The sequence below is a fragment of the Chanodichthys erythropterus genome, chromosome 23, assembly GCF_024489055.1.
Source record: "Chanodichthys erythropterus isolate Z2021 chromosome 23, ASM2448905v1, whole genome shotgun sequence".
NCBI lineage: Eukaryota > Metazoa > Chordata > Actinopteri > Cypriniformes > Xenocyprididae > Chanodichthys > Chanodichthys erythropterus.
The window spans coordinates 7,322,501-7,336,099 of record NC_090243.1 but is presented as its reverse complement, the minus strand read 5'-3'; the positions used below and the strand labels follow the sequence as shown (position 1 = coordinate 7,336,099).

General features: G+C 33.7%; 2 protein-coding genes across 6 annotated transcripts in view; both read left to right on the top strand.

The window, feature by feature from the left end:
• Positions 1-1,397, top strand: part of ctdspla (CTD (carboxy-terminal domain, RNA polymerase II, polypeptide A) small phosphatase-like a) — a 46,401-nt gene extending 45,004 nt beyond the window's left edge. For both annotated transcript variants that reach the window (XM_067377803.1, XM_067377802.1), the window contains one exon: positions 486-1,397. In XM_067377803.1, the coding sequence (XP_067233904.1) occupies positions 486-611 (126 nt within the window). In that variant the 3' untranslated portion in view covers positions 612-1,397. The remainder of the gene's footprint in view (positions 1-485) is intronic.
• A 303-nt stretch (positions 1,398-1,700) lies between these two features.
• The window catches only part of vill (villin-like), a 23,505-nt gene continuing 11,606 nt past the window's right edge, over positions 1,701-13,599 (top strand). The window contains exons 1-6 of one of the 4 annotated variants that reach the window (XM_067378531.1): positions 1,701-1,862; positions 9,325-9,433; positions 9,568-9,642; positions 12,257-12,450; positions 12,534-12,642; positions 13,511-13,599. The exon at positions 13,511-13,599 is cut by the window's right edge and continues 22 nt beyond it. In XM_067378531.1, coding sequence (XP_067234632.1) covers positions 9,365-9,433; positions 9,568-9,642; positions 12,257-12,450; positions 12,534-12,642; positions 13,511-13,599 — 536 coding nt within the window. In that variant the 5' untranslated portion in view covers positions 1,701-1,862; positions 9,325-9,364. Of the gene's footprint in view, positions 1,863-4,944; positions 5,323-9,324; positions 9,434-9,567; positions 9,643-12,256; positions 12,451-12,533; positions 12,643-13,510 lie in introns of those variants that run through there. The other 3 variants (XM_067378530.1, XM_067378532.1, XM_067378533.1) reach the window with 3 other exon arrangements.

Below are 13,599 nucleotides of genomic sequence, written 5' to 3'. Positions count from 1 at the left end.
GCTGAGATACAACTGGAATCTGGAATCTAAGGGTGCAAAAAAATCAAAATATTGAGAAAATTGCCTTTAAAGTTGTCCGAATGAAGTCCTTAGCAATGCATATTACTTACAAAAATACATTTTTGATATGTTTATGGTAGGAAATATCTTTATGGAACATGATCTTTACTTAATATCCTAATGATTTTTGGAAAAGAAAAATCAATAATTTTGAACCATACAATGTATTGTTGGTTATTGCTACAAATATACCCGTGCAGCTTATGACTGGTTTTGTGGTCCAGGGTCACAAAAAATTTTTTTTTTAAACCCTAATACATCCGCTGACAGATGGATCTGCTGAAAGACGCCTGCTTTCAAACACTGAGATTAAAATTTCAGTACTGACTTGGTACCAAAGTCGGTACTTTTGACAAAAAGCTAGTTTGACTAGTTTGTGTTTATGTTTTAAGTGTCTTTTTGTAATGCCGTTTGTGTGTTTGCAGGTGCCGGTGCAGTCGTGGTTTGATGACATGACAGACACCGAGCTGCTGGATTTACTGCCACTGTTTGAAGGCCTGAGCAGAGAGACGGACATTTACGGTGTGTTACAGAGCCTGAGGACCAGGTAGCACACGGGTCCAACACTGCCTTGCAAACACGAACAATTCCCTCCATCCATCTGGGGTCGAGCCAGCGTTCAGCTCTGGCCTCTAGAGGACACCACTAACCCAACGAACGCTACTTTTCTCCCTCAATGGACCAACGGCCAACAATATTCCTTGGCAAGCAAATATATATGCTCACTTTTGATGCAGAATGAAGCGTCATTTTTTTTAAGAGTTTACTATCCTTGAGTATACTTACCAGGAAAAAAAGAACAGAACAACAGCTATTTTTCTGGACCGCCGTGAAAACACTTTGAACTTTTTTTCTGTTCAGACTATGCAGACAGTCTTTTCCGTGACGTCATCGGTAGTTCCAACAACTGTGATTTATTTTTTCTCGTTCTCTCGTACCAAACGAAGTGCCTTCTGAATGTTGTTTTTATGAGGACACAATTGAGTTTTTGTATGCTGCATATTTACAATTCGAAACCTTTAAAGAAACACTTACTGTAAGACCAAGGCGAACAATGAGTCTTTTAAAATTCATGAAGACTTTACGGTGACGGTCAGGTGTCTTCACTGGACTGAATGGTATTATCAAGCAAAAGATGATGCCGTTATTTTCTTGGGTTAATTTATGCCTTTGAAAATATAGCATATAAGCGTTGTGTTCAAAGGAAATGTTTGCATCTATTACCCAACTGTGATTTGAACTAATAATACAACATATATTGTGGAAAAAAATCAGCAATCCAATACATCAGGATCTGTAATTAATAATCATCATTATCAAAATAAAAGATGCAATCAATATAAAGAATGGCTCACATGTTTGTGTCTGTGTGTGCATTTCATTTGAGTATGTTCCAAAGGGATGCTGGGAAGCCATGAGCGGATTATACACAATGAGTCCATTGTACAAGATCTTTACAGCACAGTGAACTTAAAAATGCTTGGTTTTCCTCAACAAGATTGATTTCGTGTAAATAATGGTGTGCTCAGAAATGCGGGCTGTGTAAAAAAATAGTTAATGAGCAAACTCTGTGCGCTCGTCTAGTTTGCTGCATGATTTGTCATGAACCTTAACCGGTTCACTTATAGAGAAGAAACCAAAAGGCTACCTGTGACAGTAAATAGTTATTTTTGGTGGTAAACCTTTAGAAAAAGCTTAGATTTTCTCTGTTTTTTGCAATGGAAATATATGTGGCAGTGGTGAGCTGTGCATTTATACATTATTGATTTATTGTATGTGTTTGACCTTGGAGTCTGAGAAAGGTAAGAAAAGGTTTTCACATTTCCACAAATATTTCATATTTTATGTCTCAGTTTACACTTTGAAAGTGAAAAGACCACTTTAAGGAAAATATTTTTGACCTGACCTGATAAAAATTACTTTATGTTGGTTTTCTCTAATGTAGTCGGATTGATTTAGTTATAAAATAATTTCTCTGACTTAAATAAAACATTTATTTTAGATTACAAAAGATTTTATGATATATTTACACTGTCAGAACTTCCTTGATCTCAATGATTAACTTCAGAATATCCAAATATGGTACCTAGAAACCTCTGTGAATCACATGACCTTGAGCTTTATGGATTGTGTGTTTTGCTTCTTAGAGATGAAAACTGCACAGTGTGTGTTTGAGAGTATAAAATTACATTTTGAATTTGGGTGCTGTCAGAGAGATGTTTGCCTAAGGTGTTTCTGGGACGGTGGATGAAAGGACCAGCTGAATATGAGCTCTCTTATGTTGGGTTGCTCCTCTGGAAATGAGTCATATCTGTTTGCTTTACTATTGTCATGAATGTTTTTCTATGTGTGTGCACCGAGAGGGAAGGACACGCTGTTCTATGTCATTAGTGAGGAAAATGCTGTTAATCCTAAAGGTTCCTCCTTATGCAGTGTTAAGTGCTTATTTGAGTAATACAGTATAACTAAGTGTTTACTACCAACATACTGCAATGGACAAGTTTGTGTTGCTTCACAAACACTTTAATGGAACCAGCTGGTAAACCTTTGCGTAATAATGACATTGGGGAAAACATAATCAATTTTGCCCAAATCCTATTGATCTCGTTCCCTAAACAGTGTCATTGAGTTTCTTCACATTAAATTCACTCAGATCGCTTTTATTGTTAGAACTGAAATATCCTGACATTGAGAAAAGAGAATCTAATTGTATGCTGGAAATTGTGTTATTTCTGTTTCAATGGGCCTTTGAGAGGGTGAAAGTAAAACAGTTATGGAGCCCCTAAATGGATGTAGTGATGCAAAAATTTGGGATGGGGAATGATATTTTAATGCTTTTGTTTACTCTCGCAAATGTTTTGTGTTTGCTTGCAGAATGTTTGATAGATATAGATAGATAGATAGATAGATAGATAGATAGATAGATAGATAGATAGATAGATAGATAGATAGATAGATAGATTAATTGTAATTAGTATTAAAGGTGCTAAAGAGGATGTTTTGTTTTATACATTTTTGCAATATTACTTGAAACTGTCTTTATTAACTGATAAAAGACTATTTATTAGGTGCACTGAAAGGAATAATATTAATATACATCATCTGTGCACGAGGTAGGGCCTTAAAAACAGCAGCCAATCGTTTACAGGATCATCGCGTAAACGATTGGCCCTCTGGCTTGTCAATCACTGCCATGACATTCCTTGTGAGAGACGAGCGCAGCTGCGCGCTCCAGTAACTTTCCACACTCCACAGGCGCCGCATGCGATGTTTTTGTCCGACAGGAGTAACATATGCAGATTATGAGTTTCCTGCAGTGAGTCCGACATAATGAATCCACTAACATGATACAGCGAATTCCGGTGGTAAATACTCGTGTTCCAATACTCGTGGCACGAGTTTTGGGAGGCGTTCCCTTGAAAAGAGGGGGGATTGTTCTTACGCATGCGCTCATTTCAAAAACTCAGTAACAGTTTTTGGTTTCTCAGTCGACGAAAAGATCCTTTTTATCACCTTTAAAGAGGAAGAGATGATCGCACTCCCGCTTAAAATGAGATGCCAGATCTGTCAAGCCACATTAAAGAGCGTCAAAACGGCATTTTTTTGTTTGAATTTCGTGATTAAATGGACAGAATTTGAAAGAGGGCGCTTTGTTTCTTATCAAAAGTAACAAAACGCGATTAATGGTGGTTAGGCTATAATGCGTTTTTGTCATGTTGATCCAAATGGACCAGGGCTGGGCGGGGCGCTTTCGGTACGCCATGAGAGTAACGCAGGTGGTTTATCTTGGTTTTTCAGTTCAGTCTGAATGTCGTTACACCCAGATAGATAGATATCATTAAAACTTTTGTTTTCACTCCTGAAAGAAGCTGTTTTTCCTCATTATAAATGTCTGTTTACTTTTATCCTTGTAATTATGTTTTGTCTCACACACTGTAGCTAATATTGATCACCCATAGAAACAGCGTCTACCTTTTTCTGTCTCGCTCAGAATGGCATTCTGGCCTGCAATTAAGAGGAAGCCTCTAAACCTTAATAAAGCACCACTTTGCCGCTTATCTTTATTTGTTCGCGGCTGATGGGCCGTTTGCCATAGGAAGCCTCCGATATCTGTCCAAGAGCGTCTCACAGGGGATTCGTTCGCTCAGTCTCCCCATCTGCTGGAGTGGAAGAGATTAATCACTGTCTCCTCTCTCTGCCTCTCCTGAGTGTCTGTGTGGCGTTCCCGTCTGAAGCGTTCCCTATGATCTGAGAGTGAAAGAGCTGAGACACAGAGCTGATGTGAGTGGAATCCAGAGCAGGAAAGAGACGCTTGAGTCGCTCTGACATCCACCAACTTCAAACAAGCTTGTTTTAGATAACTGAGAGAATGTGTGATTATGATGGAGATTCCTTATTCATGTAGCCTAAAGGGTTCATCCAAAATTTCGGTTATTCACGCTCATGTTGTTTCAAACATGTTTAGCATTCTTTCTTCTGTGAAACATGAGAGGAGAAAATATAATAAAAATAATGGAAAAACTCCATAAAAGTATAATGCACTATATTACAAGTCATAAATACCAAAAATTCAAGTCATTATTCACTGATAATCTTTCCCTTCTGTGAGCTGAATCATTCTTGTGATTTATGTAAAAACACAACTCAGCTCAGAACGACTTCAGAAGACATGGAATATAGCACAAAAATCCTCATGTGTAAGTTACGTTTATGCTCCCTACTGTATATTCACTTTCATTATATTGATATCTCACCAAGGCTGCATCTATTTGATAAAAAAATACAGTAAAAACAGAAATACTGTGAAATATTTTTACAATTTAAAATAACTGTTTTCTATTGTAATATATTTTAAATGTAATTTATTCCTGTGATCCCAAAGCTGAATTTTCAGCATCATTACTCCAGTCTTCAGTGTCACATGATCCTTCAGAAATCATTCTAATATGATTTGCTGCTCAAGAAACATTTCTTATTATTATCAAACTTGTCACTTGTTTTTCTATATATATATTTCTTTCTAAAGGTTTATTTATAAGGTTATGCATGTAAGAGGTCAAAGGAACTCCTATTATTGTCCATATAAAGTCTAGTATCAGTATTAAGGTGTGTTCTCACCTGTAGGGCTGGACATATACAAGCCCTACCCTGATCAGCACACATTCACAATACACACAGGGAGAGGAAGCTGCTTATAGACATTCATCATAAATATATTAATACATCACTACCCTGAACAATACTTCTGTGTGCAACATACAGGTAAGAGCAAAATATATTTAAACTATCATAACTAATCAGTCATTTGATGGTACATATACAAAAATATACTTAAATACTTTACATAATTAAAGTTAACTTTTACTTAACTAAAACAATACACTTTATTTGTAGTACATATAAAGCAGAATTGCATTAGTCAGACTCATTTATGGAAATTTTACTCTGTTCGAGATTGTATTTTATACTGTGTAACTTATAAATTTGTCATAAAGAATTACAACATCCTGCATGAACAAACTCTCACTGGGAAATATAAGACTAAACCATGTAACTGATCAGGACTTATGTGTCGACTATTGTTTAAAATGCTTTGTCAATAGACGGGAAAACCAGTCATTCAGGACAGAAAGCACACAAAACTATTAAATACGCAGTATTGCTTGTATAGTAGATTGTGCTTTAGTAATAAGCTGTTTGTCAGAGAGTGATCACATGAATGTGTTATTTGAACGTTAATTTAATGTAACATGATCATGTGAGAGATTAAAAGCTGTTGAGATGTGTTACTTCTGAGGCCATAACCATGTCTTGAACATTGGGGGGGGGGGGGGGGGGGACACTGGGATCAGTTTGAACTATTTGCAAATAATGTTTGCATTAAAGGGGTGGTTGATTATGATTTCACTTTTTTAACTTTATTTAGTATGCTGTTTGAGCATAAACAATATCTGCAAAGTTATGACGCTCAAAGTTCAATGCAAAGGGAGATATTTTCTTTTAAAGAATTCCCTGTTTAAGGACTACAACAAATGGCTGGTAGGGACTACAATGAGCTTCTTCCTGGGTCACTAACCCTAAAATTGACATAAACCCTGTCTCTGAGAACTCGCAACAAAGGGAGCGAGGCCATATTGGGCTGCTTTAGAGAAGAGGAAGAGTTGTAGTAGAGTGTTGTTACTATACCGTCATTTTACCGTCATCGACGTAAAATGATTAACATGACTAACATGACGGCACATCCTAGTTGATGAGTTGAATCAACTCCACAGAAACTACATAAATTTATCCACAAACCATTCAGAAATGGCCAGATACTTTCTAAAAGTTGTAACTTCTCCATCAGTGTCAGACTCCGGTTTGAACAGTGTAAAGCTGAACTCCGTTACTGACAATCATCATTTTGGCTGCGTGAGATTCTCCAGGTTTGTTGTTGTTGAGCAAACCGAAGCGTGAGCTGTTAAAGCTCCGCCCTCCTCTGGAAAGCGGCGGGAGCAGCAGCTCATTTGCATTTAAAGGGATACACACAAAAATGGCGTGTTTTTGCTCACACCCAAATAGGGGCAAATTTGACAAGCTATAATAAATTATCTGTGGGGTAATTTGAGCTGAAACTTCACAGACACATTCTGGGGATACCAGAGACTTATATTACATCTTGAAATTTTAAAAATGCAATAAACATTTATTTAACAACATTAGATGTACATAACTGATTAGAAAAAAATGAGAAAAACTAAGAAGAAACAGAGTTATTTCAACGAAAATATATCAAATGTGAAGTGTCACGCAGGGAATTGTGGGAATGTCAATTTACGGTTTTTCACTGTAAATTTTACAATGAATTGTTATTTTTCACTTCCAAAAACTGTGAATTTAACGGTATTTTACCGTAAAATTACATTAAACGAACCGTTAGATCTATTACAGTTATTCACCGTATATAGTACAGAAACTTTCTGTAAACCAATTGACAGTTTTTCACCGCAGAATTTTTACAGTCTTTTACTGTTAAAATTGCGGTCATTTTTTACAGTGCATGTCTAATATGTCAAAAACAGAAAACGTTTCTTGTTTTGTGACACTCAGTTCGGAATTACATGAATCACGTAAATGCATATAATAAAGCCAATATTCTTCAGTTTCAAATTGTGCTGGAGTAGAGCATTGTCAATAAGATCTTTACCCAAAATTGAGGCACCTCTTGTATTGACAATGCAAGAGGTGAGCACTCTGTAAAGTCTACTCCAACGCATCCCAAAGACTTGAATTCATTGAATTCTTTCACAATTTGAGCTGGATGAATCTTTACATTGTCATCCTAGAATATAGCCATGATACGTCTTCCTACATGGTTGTTTAGAAATGAAAAGCTACACACTCCATCAATTAAGTTTTTAAAGAACTGATTCCAAACATATAACATGCTGGAAACACAATACTCACATACATAATGATCTAATCATAAACTCTTAAAGGATTAGTTCACTTTTCAAATAAAATTTTCCTGATAATTTACTCACCCCCATGTCATCCAAGATGTTCATGTCTTTCTTTCTTCAGTCAAAAAGAAATGAAGGTTTTTGATGAAAACATTTCAGGATTATTCTCCTTATAGTGGACTTCATTGGCCTCCAAACGGTTTAAGGTCAAAATTACAGTTTCAGTGCAGCTTCAAAGGACTTTAAACGATACCAGATGAGGAATAATGGTCTTATCTAGCAAAACGATCTGTCATTTTTGAAAAAAATGTAAATGTATATGATTTATATGAACAAATGATCGCCTTCCAAATGGTTCCGCCAAAACCGCACTTTTGTATTCTTCAAAAAGCTTACGCTGTATGTCCTACGCCTTCCCTATTCTACTTACGGAACGAATGCAGCACCAGTTCCATTTTTTCCGTAAGTAGAATAAAGTAGAAAAACTAACACTAAGTTTTTCCGTAAGTAGAAAAACCTTCATTTTTTTTCGACTGAAGAAAGAAGGACATAAACATCTTGGATGACATGGGGGTGAGTAAATTATCAGGAAAATATTATTTGAAAGTGACCTAATCCTTTAAATATATGCCTATTTAAATCCAAACAGCTATTTTTTTGGCTAGGCAGTGTATATGACCAACATACAGCTGTGCTTTAGTTTGTCTGTTTTCTCACTGAATACCATTTTCTTAGAAATCCTATATGGATGAATTATTGATTAAATTCGTACACTGGAGAGTTTTTTCACTCAGGATGGTGTCTTCTACATCCTACTGAGATTGTTCTGTTTGATCCTTGCGCTCCTTGTGTGTTCATGCTCCACCCTCAACACAATATTTCAGTCAATATTCTCGCACCCCAGTTTCTTAGCAACAGCTGTGTTGTAATTATGAAAGGTCAGCGTTTCTTTTCACCGTTAACACTGAGTTTTATGGAAGAGGACTGGCGGCTGATTTGTAGTTGTTTATTTGCAGTGTGCTAATTATTTGCCTGCTATTTGTCTGAATATGCTTTTGAAATGGATTCTGAAGCAAAGCCCTTAGTAGGACACATACTGTACTGTACATGATGAAACATCTGAAAGAGATCATGTGACCCCAGAGTTGCAAAATATTTCCACATAATTTGTAATGTGAATAGCGATCTGTTCTGATACAAATTTCTGTTGCCAAGTAGTTTTTGTGTTTACCGAGCAGATTCTTCAATGTGAAATCCATTAGTTGCCATGGTACTGGGCAGCGCTCTTTAGTAGTGGTACAGAATCTCTGAAGGAAGTGAAATCTCCACATATCCTCTTCATCATCCTTTAATAAACCATCTGTTCTCTGTTATGAGTGATGATGGAATATTGCTGCCTGATAGTTCACATTTGCAAAGATCTGTCATGACATTTAATTAAAAACTGAAATGTGACACAGTAGATAGTGAAACACTGCTCTATCTATCTATCTATCTATCTATCTATCTATCTATCTATCTATCTATCTATCTATCTATCTATCTATCTATCTATCTATCTATCTATCTATCTATCTATCTATCTATCTATCTATCTATCTATCTATCTATCATCTGTCTAATTATCTGTCTGTTAAAATATGCTAATTTTATCTTATGTAGAAGATGTGTTTATAAGTGTTATGTTTTTGTTTGTTTGCTGAAGTAAGACTGAATTGATTCCAGGTACATTTTTTATTCTCAATGTCAAAATGTGATTCAATATACCTGAAGTTTTATTGTAAGTCTTGAATTGCATTGTGGATATCTGTTTTTACTTCAGATAGTTTGAGCATTGAGATTTCTTCTCAGAATCCAGCAGAATGTCTGAAGCCCAGGATGTGTTTAAAAACATCCAGCGAAAGCCTGGCCTGCAGATCTGGACCATCAATGTAAGAGACCACTGTTGTTTTCTCCCATTTTTGTGAGCTCTATGATTTAATATTTTATAAAAACAAACAAAGACACAAACATGAAAACAAGTTTTTCCTAGTATTATGTATTATTCTGTTTTTTGTTTCTTTAGAAAATGCAAATGGTCCCTGTCCCAGAGCAAGCATTTGGAAATTTTTTTGAGGGTGACTGCTATATAATTCTTTATGTAAGTAATTTCAGTCTAATTCACAGAGAAGCTCTTCAGGTCGTTTCACATAGTGCTTTTGGAAAGGTTTACTACATGAACACTTTCGAATATCTCCAGTTGACAATGACCTCAGAACTTTGTCCTGTTAAACACAAAAGAAGCTGTCATTATGGAATTTTTAAAGTTACTTTTTTTCCAATGATAATGCATGGTGATTTTTCAAAAAAAAAAAAAAAATAATAATAATGCTGTCAAAACGATTAATCACAATTAATCACGTCACACGTGTGTGTGTATACACAGACACACACACACACACACACACACACACACACACACACACACACACACACACACACACACACACACACACACACACACACACACACACACACACACACACATATTATGTATTTACAAACCTTTATGTTAGATATGATTAATCGCAATTAATCGATTAAAATGTTATATTGATTAATCAATATAAATATATTTATATACACACACATATTATGTATTACTAACTTTTATGCTAGATATGATTAATCGCAATTAATTGATTTGAATATTATATAAATTAATCAATATATTTATGTACACACACACACACACATTATGTATTACTAACTTTTATGTTAGATGTGATTAATCACGATTAATCGAGTTAAATGTTATATCGATTAATCAATTTATATGTTTATATACACACACATATTATGTATTACTAACTTTTATGTTGGATATGATTAATTGCAATTAATTGATTTGAATATTATATTGATTAATCAATATATTTATGTACACACACACACACACACACACATATTATGTATTTACAAACTTTTATGTTAGATGCATTTAATTGTGATTAACCAATTAAAATATTATATTGATTAATCAATATAAATATATTTATATACACACATATTATGTATTACTAACTTTTATGTTAGATATGATTATTCACAATTAATCGATTTGAATATTATATCGATTAATCAATATATTTATGTACACACACACACACATATTATGTATTTACAAACTTTTGTGTTAGATGCAATTAATTGTGATTAATCAATTAAAATATTATATTGATTAATCAATATAAATATATTTATATACACACACATATTATGTATTACTAACTTTTATGTTAGATGTGATTAATCACGATTAATCGAGTTAAATATTATTTCGATTAATCGATTTATATGTTTATATACGCACATATGTATTCCTAACTTTTATGTTAGATATGATTAATCGAAATTAATCGATTTGAATATTATATCGATTAATCAATATATTTATATACACACACATATTATGCATTTACAAACTTTTATGTTAGATGCAATTAATTGTGATTAATCAATTAAAATATTATATTGATTAATCAATATAAATATATTTATATACACACATATTATGTATTACTAACTTTTATGTTATATATGATTAATCGCAATTAATCGATTTGAATATTATATTGATTAATCAATATATTTATGTACACCCACATATTATGTATTTACAAACTTTTGTGTTAGATGCAATTAATTGTTATTAATCAATTAAAATATTATATTGATTAATCAATATAAATATATTTATACACACACATTATGTATTACTAACTTTTATGCTAGATATGATTAATCGCAATTAATTGATTTGAATATTATATAAATTAATCAATATATTTATGTACACACACACATTATGTATTACTAACTTTTATGTTAGATGTGATTAATCACGATTAATCGAGTTAAATGTTATATCGATTAATCAATTTATATGTTTATATACACACACATATTATGTATTACTAACTTTTATGTTAGATATGATTAATTGCAATTAATCGATTTGAATATTATATCGATTAATCAATATATTTATGTACACACACATATGTATTTACAAACTTTTATGTTAGATGCAATTAATTGTGATTAATCAATTAAAATATTATATTGATTAATCAATATAAATATATTTATATACACACATATTATGTATTACTAACGTTTATGTTAGATGTGATTAATCACAATTAATTGATTTGAATATTATATTGATTAATCGATATATATGTTTATATACACACATATATTATGTATTACTAACTTTTATGTTAGATATGATTAATCGCAATTAATTGATTTGAATATTATATCGATTAATCAATATATTTATGTACACACAAACACACATATGTATTTACAAACTTTTATGTTAGATGCAATTAATTGTGATTAATCAATTAAAATATTATATTGATTAATCAATATAAATATATTTATATACACAAATATTATGTATTACTAACTTTTATGTTAGATGTGATTAATCATGATTAATCGAGTTGAATATTATATCGATTAATCGATTTATATGTTTATATACACACACATATTAGGTATTTACAAACTTTTATGTTAGATACAAATAATTACGACTAATCGATTTGACGGTACTAATAAAATGATAAATAATGAATTAATAATTGAATTAATTATTTGATTGATTTGTTTATTATTACTGATGTACAAAAATTTGGTGCATGATACATTCTTAAGCATAGGTGTGTCTGCCCTCATGCATTTTGTCCTGTGTCATTCAGGTGAGCAACAGCGCCACACAATCCACTGACATCCACTACTGGATAGGCAACACTTCTTCTCAGGATGAGCAGGGAGCAGCAGCCATCTATGTGACCCAGCTGGATGAGTATCTTGGCGGCAGTCCGGTTCAATACCGGGAGGTCCAGGGATGTGAATCGGCTAAATTCAAAAGCTACTTCAAGAATGGTCTCATGTGAGTGAAACAAAAATATTTTGGCTTGCTCCTCCCAATTCCATAACGGTCTGATTATGTTCACACTTTCCTGTTTCCTGCAGATATAAAAAAGGTGGTGTGGGATCGGGATTCACTCATGTGGAGACCAATGTGTATAACATTAAGCGCCTGCTCCACGTCAAAGGGACGAAACATGTGACTGCCAGAGAGGTGAACTACTGCACCAGACACCTCGACGCTCATCAGCTTTTTAATACATTACAGATTTACTCGCATTAAGAGAAAGACAAGAGAGAATTGACCTGTCTGAGAATTTGTTCCATGCAGCAGTTAGTTTGATAGCAGCTTGTTCTTTTGTCTTAGCAAAAGTATAAATAACTGTATCATCTGCACACAAACCATAGGTAGATCATTAATATATTAACTAAATAAAATTGGTCCAAGAATCGATCCCTGTGGGACTCCAATAGTACAGTCGAGAAAGGATGAGCATGTATGATTGATTTTTGCATGTATTAATAGAAAAATTTCACTTTGACAGTTGAAAGCATAGAGCACTTGGACTTATTTATAAGATCAATGAAAAAATTTTACTTTTGCATTTCTCAATTCCTTTACAACTTTATTACATAAGGATTAAAATGTCCTTCTATCATGAGCTAACCCAATTTGAAAAGCCTTGTTTTAACAGAACGCAGACAACCTTTTATGCTTGAGCTGATTTATAAATGTGGTCAAAGCACATTAGAGTATTTGCAATTCAATTCACTTTGTAGGGACAGATATTTATATTGCAGACAAAGGGGCAACATTAAGGGGATCAGTAAATGAAGATGTCGGACTCTAAATGATTGAATTTAATGCGTGAGAAGGTCAAGAATTTTGTCTCTGCACTGTTCTCATGCCCTGATGCCCTGTTTCTCTCTTACTTGGCCTTGATCCTTGTCTTTTAGATTGTCCATTTTAGAAAGAAACAGAAAGTGAAATATCGTATTCAGAGCTGAACACGAATTCAGTAATGTCTGAATTCTAGCCTGTACTGACTGAACACTAGGTGAATTTTACTATGTCTTTGCAGGTGGAGGTTTCCTGGAGCAGTTTTAATCTAGGGGACATATTTCTTCTGGACACGGGAAAAGCAATAATTCAATGGAACGGTCCTCAAAG